Source organism: Mus caroli, unplaced genomic scaffold, assembly GCF_978045245.1.
Source record: "Mus caroli unplaced genomic scaffold, Mus_caroli_1 scaffold_8, whole genome shotgun sequence".
NCBI lineage: Eukaryota > Metazoa > Chordata > Mammalia > Rodentia > Muridae > Mus > Mus caroli.
Window position 1 is genome coordinate 60,789,034 of NW_028227263.1, and position 23,021 is coordinate 60,812,054.

General features: G+C 32.7%; 1 protein-coding gene and 1 pseudogene across 1 annotated transcript; one reads left to right on the top strand and one right to left on the bottom strand.

Annotated features, from left to right (window-relative positions):
• Positions 1-23,021, bottom strand: part of LOC147002943 (vomeronasal type-2 receptor 116-like) — a 438,646-nt pseudogene that overhangs the window by 211,337 nt on the left and 204,288 nt on the right.
• On the top strand, positions 12,431-22,663 carry LOC110288784 (vomeronasal type-2 receptor 116-like). The gene is made up of 6 exons (XM_021155038.2): positions 12,431-12,785; positions 15,899-16,178; positions 16,564-17,370; positions 18,065-18,292; positions 18,536-18,659; positions 21,375-22,663. Exons 1-6 carry the CDS (start codon positions 12,589-12,591, stop codon positions 22,292-22,294), a joined length of 2,556 nt encoding a protein of 851 aa, XP_021010697.1. The 5' UTR covers positions 12,431-12,588; the 3' UTR covers positions 22,295-22,663.

A 23,021-nucleotide genomic window follows, 5' to 3' on the forward strand; every position in this document is an offset into this window, starting at 1 on the left:
GACATGTAATATTTTGCTGAAATCAGACACTTGAGAGGGCACATGATGTTCAGAAAGAAAATAAACCAAACCTTATCTACATTAAAAGCATCGTCTTGCATGGCTTTACTGTACAACTCCTTCCTGGTCTTCACTAATATTTACTGGTCTTCATTTTGTAGAATATTTGAGCTGATTCTAGCCACTTCCACTGTTCAACCCTATTTAGTGGAAGTTTTCTGTTTTTATTGAATTGTACTGTCATTGTCTTAGCTTTGGTCCCCATAGACAATCCTTTGCAATAAGAAGTAGAAAGGGACAGTATCATCTACACAGTTTCAGGGAGCCAGGTGAGAAGCTGAAGGAGACACATTTATTGTTATAGTTGGAAGTGCTTTTTATAACCTCTGCTAAGATACTCTCAATCTATAACTGCTCTTCCAGATCAGCTGGCACAGGCCAATTGATTGCACTTTTTTTTTTTTCATCTCCAGATGTCAGGCAGGTTTCAGGGTTAATAAATGAGGAAGTGCCTAATGCCCATGTACAGGCAGTTGTGGGTCATTAGTCAGACCATGAAGACTCACTGCTCCTACATATCCACAATTTTTCATTTAAATGTTATCAGCTCTGTGAGAGCCAGTGTTTGTTGTTTCAACCTTGTCAAACCTCAATGGGTGATCAGCATAGGAAATTCTACTGGTCTTTGGTTGCCCCAACTTTGGGGTCTTAACCATCAGTGAATATTTGCTCTAGAAGGTGAGCCTCCCTTGAGAGCATACCTGGGACAGGCTATTGGGAGGCCCTTCTTATCTCTGAAAACCATTCCTGTATAACCTCAGGATGAATGTCAGTTTAGGGCATAACAGGTACATCAGAACTTTAAGGAGAACTTTACTGACAGAATGCTAGTGCATTATAGCATAAATGACTATTCAAGAGGAATTAAAAAGCCTTTTAAGGTTGTCCTATACTTTTATGATGAAGCTCACTTCAAAGGACATAGTCAGATATTGTTGAAGTTTATCTTATCTATTTGTTTGCTGAGGAATATGAACTAATTGAGGGCCTTGGTGGGCTTTGTACCTTTGTTGGAATGGGTCAACTTCAGGATCTGAGGTAAATTACATACCTTTCATGGGGTCAGGAATGGAGATTTAAAGGTAGGGCCATAGGCAAGAAGAGACATGTCTGGTCTTATCTCGAGTTTTGCTGATAATAGTCAACCTGTAGTTGCAAAATATTTAGTTACAAAAGGAAGTATTGGCAATGAGATAGTCCCCTGTCTTGTGGCCCAGGTTCTTGCAAACAACAAAGATGGGGATATTGTTTTGGCCTGGTCAATTTTCTAAATGGTGGAGGTTAAGTTCTTCTTTACCAGCTTTTTGAGGGCCAATAACTTTGGTTCCAGTATGGGGCAGTTTTCCAATCAGGAGTCATATTCCAGAAGCCAAGATAGAGCTATAAGAATGGGGATTTGTAGCCCCCTGGTCTGGTAGTGAGCAGAAGCTTCTAGAATGGGAATGAACCCAGTATGAGTCATTTGGGGCAGGTTATCATGAAAAATAAATTTCATAGTACAACATAACATCATTATAAATGTTGCAGTTATCAGTTGCTATTATAGCACTCTTATATTACAGAAAGTCTCTGCCCTATAGTTAATTAGGCACACTTCCTTTTATAGGAATAATTGACCCAACTTGCCCCCAAGAACTTCTTAGGTTACTGATGAAACAATTCATTAAACTGTTGATTTAAGATTGATCATTAAACCCAAATATCTCTTTTTGTGGGGCCAGGCCTAAATATCCAGTGTGGGAACCTTAAAGCCTCATTATATATTAGAGGAATGGCATCAGCTCTGTTATCTAGCGCTCCATTGACAGGCTGCACATTCAGATGGACTTCCATTATTGGAGAGTGGGGGTATACATGTAGGTTCCGGAATAGGAAGGCTGTAAAATTTTTGGTATCAAGCTACATCAGTGACAGCTGTAAGAGCTTCCAGTTGTTTAGTGTCTCTCTCTCTTTCTTTCTCTTTCTCTCTCCCAGGATTATAAGATTATAGAGAATTACAGAGGCTGAGGATTATAGAGCTTTATTTAAATTAGCACTCTTTATTAAAGCTTTGTAACAAAATTCAATCTTTGGAGGAATTATTGAAAAATAAAGATCCCATGCTGTTCAACTTTAGTATCTTCTTAGTTGTAAATATCTGGGATCTCCTAATGTTTCCTGAAAATGGACTTTCAGAATGTTGAATCAAGTTCCTTTTGCTATTCTGCTATTTATTACATGATGGTGGTTTTGTTCTGCCTGTCATTTGTAAAAATGCTTTAGGACATAGATGTAATAATGCTAATAATGGAGTGATTTGCTAATTTAGAAAACCACTATAAAGACAAACAAATACAATCATACTTACATATATCTTTTCAAACTATTGCTTTGTTAATGAAAAATAAATAAGATAATAAATTTTTAAAAATACAAAAGATATGTAGTTGAAAAAGGATAGTTCCAGAGTTGGTAAAGTAAGTGAATAAAAATTTCTGCAATAGAAGTAGGCCACGTTCCCATGAATTTTTTCAACCTGGGAAGACTCGAAAAAACAAATTATAAAAGTCATTAGTAGTGCTCTACTTTTATGCCAAGACTAGATAGAAAAATCCTGTGGCTAAGGACACTTCAATTACATATTTTGACTGTAGAACATGAAGAATTTAACTGAGGATTAAACTGAAATCTAGAATGTTGTCTTGATTTCACATTGTCAGTGAAGTAAAAACACAAAGGATATAGTGAATTGTCACTAAAACTCTTGCTTGGCCTATAACACTGCATAATATACTACCTTCACAACAGGCATGTTATGTCTACCTGTGCAATCTTGGCTCAATTATCATGGATAAGACCAACTGTCTTCACATTTTATCCAATACTCACTCCACAAAAGGCAGTTAAAGAATGGTCCTGTAAGGAAGAGAAAAATATGTTGGTGAGAAGCTATTTTTGTGCCCCTTATCAGAAGATATAATATGCAAGTGAAACTGTCATGTATGTATATATTTTTAAATCCATTCTTCATTGCTTTTGGCAGTGTGAAAACATAACAATTTATAAAGACGCTGAAAACAAGCTGTTCAGTGAAGAGATGCAAAGAAGATTCTAAGACCATACCGGTTTTCTCAAAGAAGGAGAACCACACAGATCTTCCTGGAAGCTATTTAGACAAGAGTCATTTGCATAGGACACACTTTCTCTAAATTTTTTAGTGCACTGGAGGTTGTGCAATGTATTTAAGATTCCCAGGTTTGTGTGGTTTTATTCATGCTGGGGTATTATGCTATGAATGTTTTCTGATCCTGTAAGTAATTGCTTACTAATATTCTGGTAAGAAAAATTAATAAAACTTTTGTGAACTTTCTGATTCATAAAATTGGAATTGGACTCTTTTTTTTTTTTTTGGGAGTTCCCTATCTGGAGGTAATAGATATGTATATTGCATGTATCCAAGCAGAGTTTTGTAACTGAACAAATCTAAAGATGATGTGAAAAGATTTTGAAACTTAAGTCCACATCACATCCTTAAAATTATTGTATTCTGTAAACTTACAGAACTAAACTGATAAGTCTTTCTTATGATGGGGAATATAGACATACATTGACTAACAATTTTCCAAAGATATCATCTCCAACTGGATATCACCATGCCTGGAATTTTACTGGGTGTTATTTTTGTCACAATGTCCTTTAAAGAATTCAATGATTTCATTACTTGGGTTGACTTCCTTAAATCACGAATTAGTAAAATATTTGAAACCTCTTATTAAATTTTAGATTATGGGTGTGCTGCACCCATGGAATAATCAACATTGTAATCATATATTATCCAAGAGAATGTCTGAATAAAGCTTATAGTATATTTGATGCCTAGAGCTTTGTAAATTATTCAATTTTTGAGTCCACACAGTAATTCTGGAACTTACACTTTCTTAAAAAAATATTATATTTCTACCTACCAGTGCTCATTTTGTCCACTTTAAAAATCTATGCTTACTTCATATGAACATTCAAGTAAGATCTCTATTTTTACTTCAAATAATAGCTTATCTATATTATCTGATGTTTAGAATTAAATTGATGTGGAGACATCTCTGTGGACTATTTGCAGGCCTGGCACTGAGTGTGGTGGATATATGGACTAAATGATTGTGACCCTAGCTGAGCTATTATCTGAAGGTCATAGAGAAACTGAAGTAACCACATCCTATACTCAAGTAGGACATTCAGAGGCAGGAATAGAATAAAATCTTCAACACCAAAATTTTTCTTGCAAGATGTGAATGTTGGAGCACTCATTGAGGCAACAGACAATCAATGACCACCCCAACCTAGGACCCATTATGTGTGAGAGAGGCTACAATGAAGACTACAAATGATGTTCTTGAGAAGTTCCTTACTGCACAGTTTGGAGGCAGGTGCAGAGACCAACAGTAAAACATCAGGCAGATCTTGGAAAGGTGAAAAGTGGTGAATAGTAATAAATAAGATTTAGGGATCAGGACCACCACAAGAAGAAATAGAGTCTACTAATCTGGAACTAAGCAGAGAATATGTATGAATTATACCTAGATCCCTTACATATTTTAGCAAGTGTGATTCTTGGTGTTCATGTGGATCCCCTACGAAGTTGAGCACATTTGTCTCAGTTTCTGTTCCCTGTTTTAACTTCCCTTTCCCCAACCTGGACTGCCTGGTTGGTGTTCACTTTTAGGGAATGTATTCAGTTATGCTGCATGGATTGGTAAGTAAAGGGAGATGTTATCCTTCTCTGGGAAGAGAGGGGCAAATGGGAGTAGGAAATTTGTAAAGGTTAGTCAACAAGGAGAGGAGCAACAGTGTCATTGGAATATAAAATGAATAAAATATAATAAAATATTCCTATATTACCTCAACAATTTAGCACAAAATTTTATGAAAGTTTCATGGTCTTATATATTTAATACTAGGAACTAAGCTTCAAAAAATAGATGGCATATCTATAATAGCCAGGAAATCGTCTTTAATTGATTTCCTTTCATTATTTATTATATTAATGAATGCAACCAAATAATATCTTTCTGCCCATCTATACAACTTTTGTCACATTTTATCACATTCTAAACCCAAATTCTTGGCTTAAATTTTTATTCACTCAGTAGGTTCATTTTGTGACACCAAACTCTACATAGGTTTAGGGACTTTTACTAGAGAGTACAAATTCTAACATAATCTGTATCCTCAAAAAAGAATGAATTTTCTTCCCATAGGCATCCACTACTTCCTGAAACTTGTAAGGTATGTGTGTGTGGTATCCAAAATTGTTCCCTGAATATATGATAGAGTTTATTCTATTTGATCTTATAAATATTTTGTTTATTTATTAGAATTTCAAGATCATTTTCATATTATAAAGATATCATTTCATCGAATTTCTCAGTAACTGGCTCTTAATTTCTTCTCCCTCACATGCTATGATATTTCCCAAGCCTTGATGACGAGGGGATATGTTTAGCTGTCTAATTTCATTTGGTCTACCCTGTATTTTAGTCTTCATACTTTTAACCACCATACATTTCAGAATTGATTGTTGTATATTGTATAAATAAGATATAAATACGTGTTTATGACTGTATTTGAGTCAAGCTTATATCTTGGATGAAAAGCCTAAATATTTGGAAAAGCATTTAATACTATGACCACTTAGCAACAAAAAGCAGCACATTGATATGGACCTTTTACATTCTTGTCCATGAGGTTTTCAACAGCATTACTATATAAATATTGAAACTTATTAAAGATGAGCAATCTTCAAGTTAAACTGATAGCAAATTGTTAATCTAAAATACCGTAGTCCTAGTCATTGTAAGTGTTATTATATCACCTCACATACAAAATTATTTAATTAATCTTTAAAAAATTTTTGGCATCTCTTTATAATAGGTTTTCTTATGTATTGGTATTTGTCTACATTATACATGTAGCCATGTTACTTCTGGAAAATACTGATATTTTAAAAATTATACTTGAAATAGATATCAAATGAAATAATTTCTCATTCAAACATATAATTTATAGATGCCAGGCAATTAAATAGTAAGAAACTAACCAGCATTAGAGATATATAAGACTCTGATTAAATAGTTTGATCAAGTAGATTGAATTCTGGGTCATATATTATGATTTATTGTTCACATTGTGTTCTACATTATTTTATGGTAGAAACTTCAAATTTTGATATAATATTTGAATGGTAGAAAGCAGCTTTCTGATGATGTATATGTGTTTGGAAAGCTATGTAGTTGATTAAATTTGATTAAGATTTAAATTTTAGAATGTGGTTTCCTGAACTTATAAAAATAAATTTTCTGTGGACTTTATAAAATAATGTAGCATTTTGAGGCAAAGTCTCAAAGACGTAGTCTTGCACTGGAGGCCAAGATGCAGAAGACCTCCGCATGAGCATTTCTTTATTGGCCTTGACCATGGAAGTTTCTCTGCATTTCAAGAAGACACAGCATACACCTGCTGTAAGAGAAGATAAGCACATACCCAAGCCAGTAATTTCCATGATCAAGGGGTCCTCATAAGCAAGAAAGGCTCAGCATTTTTGAGAGAATGTGCTTAATATCTGTTGCTATACTGATCCTCTAGACAGGTCAAACACTGATCCATGTTTACTATAGAAAGAGCCATAGTCTCAGATTTAATTGTTCTGTATTTATCACAAGGTACACTAACTTGATTAATTGGAAAAGCATAACTAAAATAGACATACATTTTGTAGGTTTTATTTGTAAATATAGATGTGAAAGCTGCATAATATGTAATCCTAGGTACCAGTGATAATTAATCTTATGCTATCTATTTTTAATAATGTCTATCAATATTTATCTTATATGTTCAAGATGTATATAATAATTAAAAAAACAAGAATGTACTCTATTGTAATATTAACCTTTCTACAATAACATAACTTGTTTTGGTAAATCATGGAAGAAGACTTTTGTCATTCATAATTTTGTATATTATGAAAATCATGAACTTAGAAGAAGCCATGTCAGCCTGGCGTGGTGGCACACGCCTTTAATCCCAGCACTTGGGAGCCAGAGGCACTCGGATTTCTGAGTTCGAGGGCAGCCTGGTCTACAAAAGTGAGTGCCAGGACAGCCAGGGCTACACAGAGAAACCCTGTCTCGAAAACAAACAAACAAACAAACAAACACACAAACAAAAGAAGCCATGTCTATATATGTTATGGTCTAATTATCAGCAATAAGTTTGTCCTACAAGTGGTTTTAAGTGCTTCCTTGGACATAAAACTCCACCACTCCCTGTATTAGAAAAGTAACTACAACTAACATCTACTAAACCATTTTGATCTAGGTTTGATAGACTTGTCCTTATACACACAGATAGGCCTATTCCTCTCAGTTCATTGTAGAAACTTGCCTAGAAAAAAGACACAAAGCATTATAGAAAAGCATAGATACTAAAAATTTACATTATTATTGTCCTGTCCAGTTGATACATAAGGAAAAGTCAATTCCTCTGTTAAATTAAAAATTAATAGTTATAAAGATTGTAATATATACATAAAAATGATGGGGACTATGTAGCTCATAAAGTTCGCAATAGTACAAATAAAAATCTCATAGTAATGGCTGATTAAATTAAAACTGTTCAAGAACCAAAACTTTAGAAATAACAAAGTGTAATACCGAAGACAAATCAGGCAACAAGCTGGCATCAGTCTAACAGACAATGAAAGAATATTGAGAGTTGGAAAAGTTGCCTTTCCCAAGTAGAGCACACCAATGAATAATCAGTTTATAATAAAATTGTATTTCCTGAAATCATGTAAATAGTATTGTACAGACTATTTATGTTGTATTTAAAATTAATATATATGCAGGAATATTTGTATTAAGAGGTTGGAAAATTGAAAAAAGAAGGAGAGTTATATGGGAGTAGGAACAATAGGTAATATTTAAATGTATTATAATTAGTATTACATGTTGTATAATTATCATTTTTAGTATTGTAATATAGTATTCTATGTAGTATAATTATAAGTGGTATTATTATTTCCAAAATAAAAGTAGCATTAAAAACAGCATCTAGCATTTTGCTACATAAAAGAAACACAGCTCAATAACAAAGACAGAGGCTACCTCACAATAAAAGAATGGAAAAAGGAATTACAATCAAATGTTCCCATGAAACAAGCTGGTGCTGCCATACTAATATCCAGTAAAGTATACTTTCAACAAACAGTTATGAAATCTGATAAGGAAGGACACTTCATATAAATAAAAATGAAAATCCACCTAGAACAGAGTAAATTCTGAACATTTATGCCTCAAATGCAATAGCAACAACATTCATATAAGAAGCATTACTAAAGATCAAAAACACACTGGTACCCACACAATTATAAGGAGAGACTTCAACACTCCACTCACAAAAATATGCAGGTCATTGAAACAGAAACGAAACAGAGTCACATTGAAACTAATAGAAGTTATGAAACAAATGGCTTTACCAAATATCTATAGAACATTTTATCCTAGAACAAAAGGATATTCTTTCTTTTCACCACCACACCATACCTTCTCCAAAGTTGATCATATAGTTTGTCACAAAACTACCCATCACCAATACAAGAAGATTGAAATAATCATAAGAATCCTATCAGATCATTATGGGCTAAGACTGCTGTTCAATAACAGAAAAAAAAAAAAAGAAAGAAAAAAAAACAACAGAAAGCCCACATACACTTGTAAACTGAACAACTTTCTACTCAATGATTACTTGGTCAAGGAAGAAATAAAGAAAGTAATAAAAGATTTTCTGTAAATTCATAAATATATTGAATTCATACCCACATTTATGCAACAAAATAAATGCAGTGCTAAGATGAATATTTATAGCCCTTAGTGCCCTGGTACAGAAACTGGAGAGATCTTTCCCTAGAGGATCAACAAGATAGATAAACCCCTAGCCAAACTTACTAAATTTCTCAGAGGAAGTATCAAAATTAACAAAATCAGGAATGAAAAATTAACATAACAAGAGAAACAGCAAAAATGCATCAGATCCTACTACAAATGTCTATACTCAATAAAACTGGAAATTTTAGAAAAAAAAATGATGGTTTTCTAAACAGATACAACATACCAAAGTTAAATCAACACCAGAAAACTGTCTAAACATGTACATAATTAACAAGGACATAGAGGAAATCATTAAAAATCTCCTAACCAAAAACAGCACAGGACAAGATTGATTTAGGGCAGAATTCTACCAGACCTTCACAGACACCAATATTCCTCAAACTATTCCATAAAAAAGTTGGAGAGATCCTACACTAACTACTGAACAAAACATCTGAGAGCTCTAGAAAAAAAAATAAGGAAACACACACAAAAGGAGTAGAAAGCAGGAAATAGCCCACTGTCAGATGGCTTTAGAACAGTATTCTACCAGACCTTCAACAAAGAGTTACTACCAATACAACTCCAAATAGTCCAGAAAATATAAATAGAAGAAACCATATCTATTTCATTCTATAAAGCCACAATTACTCTGATACGTAAACCTCACAAAAACCCAACAATAAAAGAAAATTTTACAATCTTATTTTTCAGGTGCCTTGTGGATTCAGGGCTTGCTTTGTGTGAGAACTGGATTCTGTTGATGCAAAGTAGCCTTGGTTTCTATTGTTTATGTTCTTTCTCTTGCCTCTCACCATCTGGTTATCTCTGATGTTAGCTTGTCTTGCTGTGTCAGGCTAGAAACTTGTGAGTCTTTAATCTTAGGTATGTCAGTGGTACTGAAAGACAAGCTCTCTCTGTGTGGGATTATGTTGTGGAGATCTATAGCACAGAGTTAATTCCAAGGTACAGACAGAAATCACAGGGCAAACTTCATATGGACAGACAAAACACTTATAGTCTTGTTATATGAAGACTGTCAATGTGGCCATGGTATTGAAAATTGCTGTGCAGTCTTTTCCTGTTTGCCTGTGAAAATCTCTGCTCCCCTGCACCATCTGGATACTCTTATACTCCTACCTTGATGAACTTCTTAATGTGTAATCCAACCCCAATTAAATGTTGTCCATAAAAGAGTTTCTTTTGTCACAGTATCTTCTCACAAAAGTAAAACCCTAAGAAATATTTTCCTCTGAGAAGAGGAGGCTCACCATACTGGGTATCATCCCATCCTGGAATATGCAGTCCTGTGTCTGCAGGACTAGACATGTCCTCTCCAACTAAGGCCAGAAAACACAGACACTTTAGGGACCTGGAACCACAGGGAGACAACCATGGATAGCCCCTGCTCCAGTTGATGAGGGTCCTCCATGAAGACTAAGCTGAAATATTGCAACATACGTGGACAGGGGGTATAGGACCCCAGATTTCTTTAATTAACTGCATAATCCAAGAGAGATCTCAACAATGTCTTATAAGTTTCTATTTAGTTCTATATGATAATTAATAGACAGAAATGACTGAACTGAAGTGGTGATAATTAAAAACTACACAATATTCTAGTCCAAGGTTATCATAGTTAATCCATGTTCTTCAGGGCATGGGAATTACTGCAGAAATCTGAGCAGGCTTAATGTAAGTTACAGAGGTGGTAGATGCCTAGAAAAAAAAAACATACTCTTTGACACACCAAGGCAGGTATAAAATCCTAGGGAATTTACTAGGAAACACAAAGCCTTGCAAATCTAAGAAACACCACATCTAAATGTGATGATGAGAGCTGCATACACAATTCTATAATTTGTATTAATGAATGGAAATTTTTGTCCCTAGAAAAGAAAGGCAGATTTTGTAATTTTTAATACAATCCTCACCCAGATATGGTGACTGTCTTTCATTGAATGATCACTTATCCTAAACAATTTTTCCATCAAATAGTAGACTTCATGGATATAAAAAATAATGGACACAAGGTTCTCTGCATAATAAATGTAAGAATAGAAATAATTAGGGATAAATATTATTATAATCAAAAAGTGCATAAGTGATGACTATCAAAGAACTAAAAGAAATATTAAGTTTTTAAAGATATGACAGTCAGGCCTATGCAACATAATATAGCAACTATGGAAAAACAAAAATCAAAAGTTAATGAATGGGAAAACATATATTTAGAAAAATATTCTAAAAATTAATACTAATAAAAAAAGTGATCAGTGGCTTAAATATCCAGCTATATACACTGAGTTTTTTAGCTGTCTTTTATAGTGAGATTTTTCACTCCTTTAAGGAGTATTTTTTGGTTCCTATTGCTTATATATACCCCTCACAAAATCTTCCATAAAGGGAAATACTACATAAGATGACTAAATAAAAATATTTATAACTAACTTTAAATGGTAATTCAAACTGAATATAATCTAGGGTTTGTGTGCATTGTGATGATAAATCATTATGCAAATATCTCTGGAATACTTTTTTCCCCTTTTGTTTGTTTGTTTGTTTGTTTGTTTGTTTGTTTGTTTGTTTGAGACAGGGTTTCTCTGTATTGCCCTGGCTGTCCTGGAAATCACTCTGTAGACCAGGTTGGCCTCAGACTCAGAAATCCACCTGCCTCTGCCTCCCAAGTGCTGGAATTAAAGGCATGCACCACCATGCCCGGCACTTTTTTTCCCTTTTTTTAATTAGATATTTTCTTTATTTACATTTCAAATGTTATACCTTTTCCTAATATTCTAGACTCAAATTCTTAGTCAGTTAACAACTAAGGTTAATAAAAATTGAGGTTAATTAAAAATGATATTCTGTGCACTCAAGTTGTTGTTTAGACTTATCTTAAGAAAAAATAAAATAAAATATTTACTAGCCTTAACTTTCCTACAACATCCATTTTTACAAACTATGTTAATGAAATTTTAAATTATTCATTATCCCATTTATCACTAACAGAAAAGTAATTCAATTTATAGTTATGAATTAAAGAAAGAGGAAACCACCCTATAAGACACCACATGAAATTAATAACTGCAAGTGCTAGGTACACATGCAGGTATTGCATGATATAGTTAATTTGTTTATTACTGAGTTCAATTGAGTTCAGTTAAAGCCATTGATATAATTTCTAGTAAAGCTCATTTGGAATATCTGATGTAATCTAAATTAACTGTTTCAAATGATCATCAAAAAACTGGATTGATGAACTAGGCTTGTTGGAAAATTTGCCCAAGAGGAAATGTGCCTGATGTTCACGTCTATTGATATGGATGTAATCATAAGGGATATGCATGGAAAAAATAATCAGGAACAGTTATTACCTCTTATTTTTACCTGAACATAAGAACTCAGTTGCCAAGCCTAAGGACATAAAGTGCTTAAGAATACTCCAGAGGCAAACAAGAAACTAAAAAGTAAATATTGCTAAGAGAGCTGCACTTCTCCTTTAGTAGTAGGCATAGTAATAAATAGTGGCACCTGGATGGTTTCACAAAATGTTAATGCATGATAATCTGTCTATCTGAATGTATATGCTGCATTTTACTCAGGCAGATATCTTGCTGACAGGAAAAAGATGTTCTTCTTGAACTCTGTCTTCTGGTTTCTGAAGATTTCCTTTATCTTTTGTCATTTGAGTGACCCCAGATGCTTTTGGAGAATAAAAGACACTGAAAATAAACTAGGAGATAAAGAAACTTATTGTTTCTTTCCTATTTCCACAAAGCATGGTTATGTGAAGAATGATTATTTCAGTTGGAATCTGGACAAGCAGTAAGTGCACACTTCATTTACATATTTTACTTTAACATGGGGCAAGGAATTATAGAGATGCTGGGATGTAGACCATGTTACCATGTGTCTTCTGGCTCTCCCTTGCTAGGAGATAACCAAAATTAATTTTATGTTTCTATGGTAGTAATTGTTTCAATTCTGGTTGTTTTATGTGTAACTTATTGTTTTTCATTTTTGAGTTACAATTTATAGGTAAATGCTGAATGAATGAACCATGGTATTGACCTTCCTATTAGAGAGACTCCCATAATTTGACAATTACCAACTTATTGTTTTCCTTGGGATTTACAGTAGAAAATTTGGAACAAACATAGTTTTGACTTATTTCATGGAGACTAAAATATAATAGTCTTTACTGGTCTGCTAATGTTTCACCTGTCAGCATGGATGCCCAATTCTTACACATCAGCCATTTGGATATCTAACCTTATTTTTAGTTACATTATTAAGAAAATATATTATTCAAATAATCTATAATAATTTCAAAATTTTGTGGTCTGTGAATTGTACTGCTGAAGTCAGAAATGAGAGATCTATTTTTTCACAAGACAAAATTTCTGTTTCATTTCTTTAACATACTGTTTCAAAAGCATTGCCATATATTTTTGTATTAATATCAGAAACTTATGCATATTTGTCAATTAGAAGCTCATAAAGCATCTACCTATTTCAACAGAAAATTTGTTAATTTGTTACAAGGAAAGATACCCATACAAGCTATGATTTGCTATTTCTACTTTTGAGTGCTAGAATACATTGTCTGTGATACTTGATAAAAATTTGAGAGAGGATTACTATGGTACAGAATTTTCCATTATCAAGACTGTCATTTACAGATTTCAAAATTTTATTTCTCATTATTACTGTATATTTGCATCTACTATACTCATTCAAGATTTAAATTTATTTCTGCATTCTTAAAAACATTAAATGTGGGCTGGAGAGATGGCTCAGTGGGTAAGAGCACCCGACTGCTCTTCTGAAGGTCCAGAGTTCAAATCCCAGCAACCACATGGTGGCTCACAACCATCTGCAACAAGATCGGACTCCCTCTTCTGGAGTGTCTGAAGACAGCTACAGTATACTTATATATAATAAATAAATAAATCTTTAAAAAAAAACAAAAAAACAAAAAAAAAAACATTAAATGTGTTTGGATTTATGGGGATTGAAAGTACTTTATATAAGTTGGTATACCTTTTATATAATATCTCTTTTTAAATTGTGTTACTATATTTCAGAATTCATTTGAAGAATTTAAGATAATTTTTCGACAATGTTGTAGGACATTTATTTTTTTAAAATTCAAAGTTTCAATTATATAATATTTAAAATGTATCTATCTATCTATATATATATCGTGTGGTTTGTATGTGTGTGTGTGTGTGTGTGTGAGAGAGAGAGAGAGAGAGAGAGAGAGAGAGAGAGAGAGAGAAGAGAGATTAGCCCAGTGATACTGTCACTTTTAGATAAAGATTCTATTCACTTTTAAATAGAATATATCTGAATAAAATAAAAATGGAGATGATGAATATTTTTGTCTTTTGATTAGATTAAAACACATATTTGGAAGAAATGGGTGGAGCCATGGGTTAATATAATATAGACAATGAGTGTTTAATAATAAAAATCAATATTCACGGTAAATTATAGGATAGAAGAGATGAACCAGAAATCCAAATGCTCAGATATAGATGAGGAAGAATGTAGGAAAGTTGTTTGAACAAGAACATCTTAAGAAACACATTTGTACATCTCCCATAAGCCTGTGATAAGCTAGATACTATTTCAGATAAGGCTTGTCATATGTAAGCAAATGATTTTTGTAATTCATTTAATTTACTTTCAAATTTTTCTAGCTAATGAGACAATATGTTTAATTGTTCTCTTGTAAAAGTATAGAGGTTTTATGTCCAGCACTCAAAAAATTTAAACTCTATGAATTTTTACTGTATGTATTTTCAGGAGGTTAAGAAAGAAAAGGTATAGAGAAGTGTTTTAATTTCTTCTTAATATTAATAAGAAAAAATAAGGCAAGAATTCTCTATCTAGACTTAAACCACAAAAACTAACGTTTTATGTAGAAAGTAACTTTTGGAAGCATACATGACACAGTTTTTAAGTTATTCTGTGGTCCAGATCGTTAACAAATACTTGTGTGAGTATATCTGTGTATATGTGTGTGTGTATATACATATATATATATATATATATATATATATATATATATATATATATATATATATATGTGTGTGTGTGTGTGTGTGTGTGTGTGTGTGTGTGTAAAATTATAATATAATGATTATATAGAATTATATATAATTTCCTATAAAGCATTTTATATTACATACCAGATATGGTTCCAAAACTATGTATGTTTCTCGTGCTATATTTTGATTAAACAAAAGAGATTGTTGTAAAGTTATTCACTGTTAACTTGTCACCAATACTTGGACATTTATCTCATTACTATAAACAAGATAGCAAAGTTCAATGAGCCAGTTATTTTTCAGAACTATAATATTTAATTACTGTTGCACCTACCTTTTTTGTGATCTACTTGCAAAATAATATAACATTAGATCAATGTGAATAAATAAGCATTCTCAAAAACATGAACATTATGTTGGAGATACAATTAAACTTAATACAAATTTAAATCCCAAATGGAAATCTTGTGTGAATATAGTATTGGGAGTATGAAGAGAGATTCTGCCAACATAACTACTAGTAAAATAAGTTGTGTTTTAGGTTTTATAATTAAGGTTAGATAAACATGAATTTTAGTAGAAAATGAAATCTGATATTTCTTCACATTACATCTAACCATAACCTATGTCATCATTATGAACATGGAAAAGAAGGCTTGTGATAGCCTCATGGTTTGTGTCCACTGGCTGTATAAATAAACAGAAATTTACTTTGTAGGTATTTATAGAATGCAATGTAAACTTATGTATATTCCATTTTCTGTCAGTTAAAACCAGTATGTAACTGTCCAATTTTTGTGTTGATTTCCTCTCTGTATGTAAGGATTTCTGGCTCTTGCTTTACAGGTTTAGGAATTATATTCTCTACTTCTCTGTTTTCAGGGTGACACCCAAGACCAGGCATTTGATTTTCTCTGTTTATCTTGCCTTGGAAGAAATAAATAAGAACCGCCATATTTTACCCAACATTTCTCTGGTAGTTAATATTGAGTGTGTCCTAGGAAAACATAATGAGAAAATTGATTTTATTTTTAAAAGTGGAGATCTTATTCCTAATTACTACTGCAAAAATGAGAGAAGATACTTAATTGTACTTACAGCACCGTTATGGGCAGTATCTTCAAGCATTGGACCACACCTGTTCATGTCCAGAATTCCTGAGGTAAGTAAAGTCAAGATGGATTAATTTTAAGGAAATACTTTCTCATCACAGTGAGATATTCTGAGTATGAAGGCAGTTTATAGGGAAAGAAAGGGCTTATATTTATTATGATCAATCAAGTATAAATAAATAGATAAATTTTGTAGCAAACAAAACAACTTTATCATAAATGGGAGACAGCATTATTGTGAAACGTTATACGAGAAAACTCAGTATACTTCTATTCTTTAGAGAATCACAAGAGTTTGGATACAATTGTAATAATGAGATGAGGAATAAACACTTTCTAGCATGAATACACTTTGCTCAAGCACACTTTGATCTTACAAGTATCCCTCTGCATTCCATCATGTTCATATTGTTGCCAATGTTCTGTATTTTTCAGCTTTACTGTGGTCATTTTCATCTTCCTTTGAGTGATAATGAGCAATATCCTCATCTTTACCAGATATCTCCTAAGGACACATCTCTACCACTAGCCATGGTGTCCTTAGTGGTTCATTTCAGATGGAACTGGATAGGAGTGATCGTTACAAATGATGACCATGGAATTCAATTCCTTTCTGAATTGAGAGGAGAAATGCAAAACAACATTGTCTGTTTATCAGTTGCTATTATTATCAAAACTGGGAAGTCCCTGGCCCTTACAGAGTTACATATGAATTATAAACAAATCTTAATGTCATCAGCCAAAGTTGTGATAGTTTATGGATACAGAGACTCGCCCATAATCTATGCGTTCATTGTGTGGAAATCTCAAGACCTTTTTAGAATCTGGGTTAGTGTATCACAATTGGATATGATCACACTTCTAGGAGATTTCTTACTATATTCCTCCACTGGGACTTTCATTTTTTCACACCAGAAACCTGAAATATCTGGCTTTAAACAATTTATCCAAAGAGTACACCCTTCAAACTACAGTAGTGAATTTTCTTTGGCCAAACAATGGTGGACATATTTTAGATGTTCTTTGCCACCATCTAATTGTAAGAAGCTCAAGAATTGTTCCATCAAAACTGTATTTAAATGGTTATTCATGACACCACTTGGATTGGCCATGAGTGATACATGCTATAACATATACAACGCTATATATGCTGTGGCCCACTCACTCCATGGGATGCTTTTGCAACAAGTAGACACATGGTCAAAGAATTCTGGGAAGGAACTGGAATTTGACTCTTGGAAGGTAAGGAGTATTACACTAAATGGAATTTATATGTTTTGAATGCTTTAATAGAAACACATGGTCTAATGCCATGTCAATAAGAAATGCCGCACTTAAATTAACATAGTTCTATACTGTATTATTGCATAGGTGGCAGACCATATTACTGCATGTAATATGACACAGTCAACACTGGTATTCCAAAGAGCATTAAAAATCTAAGTCATATATTTTAGTTCATATTTTTAACCACTCATTTGTTTCATGTATTAATTTTTTCTCATGAAATTCTTAACTATCAATAAGAAAATGACTTGTCTTTTATCATATTCAAAAGTTCCTAATCAGTTTACTAAATAGATCCCAAAGAATATCAAGTACTTTTCCATTAATTTTACTTACTAATACTTTCCATTGTCTGTGATCAAATAATACTAATTGCAGAAAAAACATAGAGAATGTGCGATTATTCTCCAAAAATAAAAAAACAGGAATGTAGGTTTTAAAACACCAAATCCAGAAAGAAAATTGCATTGGTAAAGAAAGTGGAACTAAATTTACATTTTTATGAAACTTAATTTTGAATTTAGTACTGAATACTTCTGGTAAAGTTAGATTTTTGGAAATGATAATAATAATTGGGAACTTCCTCAACATAATATTTTCTATTCTATTGTGTAAGCCAGTTGAAATTAAAATGACAAATCTTTTTTAGATGTTCTCTATTCTGAAAACCTTACAATTTGTAAATGCTGCTGGAGATTTAGTCAACATGAACCAGAATTTGAAACAGGATGTAGAGTTTGATGTTTTCTATATCATGGATTTTCAAAAAGATTATGGATTTAAAATGAAAATAGGAAGATTTTCAGCGCATCTTCCAAGTGGTCAACAGATATATATGTCTAAAGAAATGATAGAGTGGGCTACAGACATTGATCAGGTAATTTAGTCATAATTGCAATGCTTAACATGTAGCATAATTCCCTAAATTATCCTCTATTTTTGTTTTACCATGAAACAAATGCTTGGTATTTCTTCATTTATTGACTTACTTTATACCACCCTAGATATTTTACATGTGTGTTAAACGAGGTCTTTCGGTGAATCTCTGATGTGTGAATAACTGGATGTTTGTCAATTAGGATATTGTCCTAATTTGTATAATGCATATTTTTGTTCACAGATTCTACCCTCAATATGTACTATGCCTTGCAGACCAGGACTCAGAAAATCCCCTCAGGAAGGAAAGGACATTTGCTGTTTTGATTGTAAACCCTGCCCAGAAAATGAAATTTCTAACATGACAAGTAAGATTATCATTTATCAAAATAATAAGATTGATTTTTTTCTCATATATTTACATAGTTCTCAAAATTCCTTTGTGGAACGGAAAAGATATATCATGTTTAGGAGTAACACGCTTTAGATATACTATTATTCAAAATGTTAAACTCTCTGTCTCTCTCTCTTGAATTGTATTTTAGTCTCACTATGGTAGATCCCTGGGAAACAATATTTTTCCTGAATATTTCTTTAGAATACTAAAGATTACTACATTATGACATGTTTGTGCTATTCAATTTTATTAAAAATAGTAATATTATGCATTTACAATATTTTAACCTTTATTCACTTTACAGTCTTGTCACAAGCCCTATCCCTCCACTTCTGCCAGTCACATTCTTACAAATTCAACACCCTCATACACCCTATCTTTCACATTATCGAAGGACAGCTCCCCCTTGGATAGCGCTCCATCATGTGTTCTCTTTTCAAAACAGGACTAGTGCTGAGGCCCAATGTGGCAGCCCAAAAAGGGGAAAGAAATCCACTGGCAAGTCACAAAGATCGAGATAAATTTTGCTCCACTTCTGACAGGACCCAGATGAAGAGCAATCTGTACATTTTCTATTTATGTGGATAGGGTCTACAGAAAGCCTACCAGTTCTTCTGATAAGCATGGACAATAGTTAAGCAGAGGATGACTTCTTTTTTGTATAATATATAAAGGCATATATATAAAACCAGGTACTATAATACACACACACACACACACACACACACACACACACACACTGTAAGTATATATGTATATTATACAACCTGATCTTTTTAAAAACATACAAAATTGGCATATTTGAGTACTTCTCACCAACTTAGACAGCATTGTTCAGTACAATTAAAGAAATAATACAAAATGAAACAACATGTACATCATTCAATACAGAGGCAGTACTAGAAAAACACCACAACTATTCACATTGTTAAATTTGATTCAGTTAAAATGAAAAAAAAAAAAACAAAACAAAACAGAATACATTGTAGTAAAAGTTAAAAGGATACAAGTAGAAAATGTTCTAAGCCTTTGTGCAGTATATTTTTTTTCAAGAATTTTTTTGAGAAATAGAATATTATGTAGATATTTCTGAATAAATACTACAACCTTGGGAGCACTGGTCTGTCAAATCTTACAGAAAATATAGACAATGGAGGAAATATGCTGTGCTAAAATTCATAAATTGAATCACAAAACTGATTATCTCATTTATAAGTGTAGAAAATTCGGATGATAAATTTTTCACGCCATCTGTCTTCCTTGACATTATCAGTACTTTCATTTGCTACTTTATTACCAGAATTATAATACAATAGCATAATTTTACCTTTTCCTATCCTTCTTATAAAATCAACACTCTTTATTGTCTTTCAAATATATGACCGATTTTTTAAATTGCTGTTCCAGTCAAAGATTTTCTATATATAAAAAGTTTCTAAGAACAATAAATTGTTCTGTATAGTATTACTTGTGTGTTTGTGGTAAAGACTATTTTGTTGTTAAAGGACAATTAGTAGGTATCCTCTACTCTAAGAAAGTATCTCAATATTCTCTGGTTGTCTTCAGTTCCCTATGTAAGATTTTTGCTAGATAATCTTTCCCTATTCCACTTTTTCTTTTCTTTTCTTTTCTTTTCTTTTCTTTTCTTTTCTTTTCTTTTCGTTTCGTTTCGTTTCGTTTGTTTGTTTTGTTTTGTTTTCTTTGTTTTTTGTTTGTTTTTTGTTTTTCGAGACAGGGTTTCTCTGTATAGCCTTGGCTGTTCTGGAACTCACTTTGTAAACCAGGCTGGCCTGGGACTTAGAAATCTGCCTGCCTCTGCCTCCCAAATGCTGAGATTAAAGGTGTGCGACACCATGCCTCGCTCCAAATCCACTTTGTTATGTTTATTGTTTTTATCTCACATCCCTTACATTTAAGACTCTCTTTTGATGAGATTTTATGGGTGTTACTAGTGATCATCTTGGAATATATATCTACAAACTGTGACAATCTGTAAACTCCTTCTCTTCTTTTGGAAATAAAAGTTTTAATTGAGAAATCAATTTTGTAGATATATTCATTGATCAGGACTCAAAAACACTTAATTTTACTATGATTTTCTCTAGTGGTATCTGTCCCTTTCATAGAATAAGGACTATACTTATCTGTGTGTGTAAGAAAAACTATTTGGAGCATAGTTAGGGATTAAAATGTTTTAAAACATGTTGAATATAGGTTGTTTTCCAAGATATGGAGTGGTTATCATTTATTTTTCCAACTATCAACTTGAGACCACATGTAGACCAAACGAATTGCTGATCCATAAACAGTAAGATGCATGGAAACAGCCCATTTTAATTTATTTTTCCATAATATAGAGCATAATATAATTACAAAAGTTTGTTTTCATGAATGATAACATTAAGATATGTGATTGATGAAACATGAAAATTATGTTACAGTATGAGTTTTTGAAGTAAACCATAAACAATTTGAATATAGATGATAATTATAAACAAGAAGCTTGCCTGAAGATGATAAACATTAGAATTTGGATCAAATACTATGCAAACTCCACATTTAATTTTACATATACCAGAAGATGCAAGTATAATTTAGCTACAATTTTTTTCAATGTATTAAGTCAGTGTTTCTTGTAAATGATAAGAAATAAATATATCTGATGATACTTTCTTTTCAACACTAGACATGGATCAGTGTGTGAAGTGTCCAGAAGATCAATATGCCAATGACAACCATACACTCTGCCTCCAAAAAGTTGTGGCTATTTTAGATTATAGAGACCCTTTGGGTAAAGCTCTGGCTGGTTTTGCTCTATGCTTCTCTGTCCTTACATCTGTTGTATTGGTTGTCTTCCTGAAACACCGAGATACTCCCATAGTCAAAGCCAACAATCAAACTCTCAGCTTTGTCCTACTCATCTCCCTCATATTTTGTTTTATCTGTTCCTTTCTTTACATTGGTCATCCCACTATGGTCATCTGTATCCTGCAGCAGACCATATTTGCCATTGTGTTCACTGTGGCTACATCTACTATCTTGGCCAAGACAGTTATTGTAGTACTGGCATTCAAGATAACTGTCCCAGGAAGAAGAATGAGGTGGCTGCTTGAATCAGGCACACCCAAATACATCATTCCTATATGCACAATAATTCAGCTGATTCTTTGTGGAATTTGGCTGGGAACTTCTCCTCCATTTGTTGATGCTGATGTACAAATGGTACATGGCCACATCATCATTGTTTGCAACAAAGGTTCAGTAATTGCCTTCTACTGTGTCCTTGGATACATGGGCTCTGTTGCTCTAGCAAGTTTCACTGTAGCTTTCTTGGCCAGGAATCTGCCTGATACATTCAATGAAGCCAAGCTCTTGACATTCAGCATGCTGGTGTTCTGCAGTGTCTGGATCACTTTCATCCCTGTCTACCACAGCACCAAAGGAAAGACTATGGTTGCTGTGGAAGTTTTCTGTATCTTGGCCTCCAGTGCAGGGCTGCTTCTTTGCATTTTTGCCCCAAAGTGCTATATTATTTTATTAAGACCACAGAAAAATTCTTTTTATAAGTTCAGGAAACCACATGCTATAGATGAATATATAAGTTAAATTTAACCTAAATAGTATAACAAACTTATCTACAGTTTCAAAAAGCTGCAATCTACTCATCAAGTATTTTGTTGAAATATAAAGTTGCTATCAGATAAATAATGTAGAGCATACGCTGCATAATAAAATCTTAACACATGACATGGACTTCAGTTTATTGGATCAAACTGTGTAATCAGACACTTTGATACCTCTAATGACAGTTTGCTTTTATTATAAAACTGTTAGGTATCTTATAATTAGCACTAGACTTTGCAAATAATTTCATGTATTATTCACCTATCTGTAATAATTTTGTTTTATTGTTATTTTCTAGAAAGAAATATTACCATGAGGATAGTACATATATATAGGTATTATATTTTTCTAGATCTGCATATATATATATATATATATATATATATATATATATAAAACAATTAACTAATTATCTTTGTAACATGATATTCTAGGATGTGGGATGATAAAAATTTATGATGATATCACTTAATTCAGTTTCAATTTGAATACTGATCATAATGAATATACTCTGTGATTTATATTGCAATTCTGCTGAAAGTCTAGTGGATTATGATATAAACAAGTCCACAAAAATCTGTTGTTTTCTTGCTAAATGACCATTCCCTAAAATGTGTATCTTTGTATGTATGTTTATATTTGAGGACATAATCATCTCTCAAACTTAGTTATAAATAATTATTTGTCTAATAAATAGTAGTCAGTTAAG

Bases quoted from the DNA above. Each gene is read 5' to 3' on its own strand.
- LOC110288784 (XM_021155038.2), top strand. From the start codon at position 12,589: ATGTTCTTCTTGAACTCTGTCTTCTGGTTTCTGAAGATTTCCTTTATC. The intron at 17,371-18,064 runs GTAAGGAGTATT...AATCTTTTTTAG, and splicing joins TGGAATTTGACTCTTGGAAG to ATGTTCTCTATTCTGAAAAC. The intron at 18,660-21,374 runs GTAAGATTATCA...TTTCAACACTAG, and splicing joins TGAAATTTCTAACATGACAA to ACATGGATCAGTGTGTGAAG.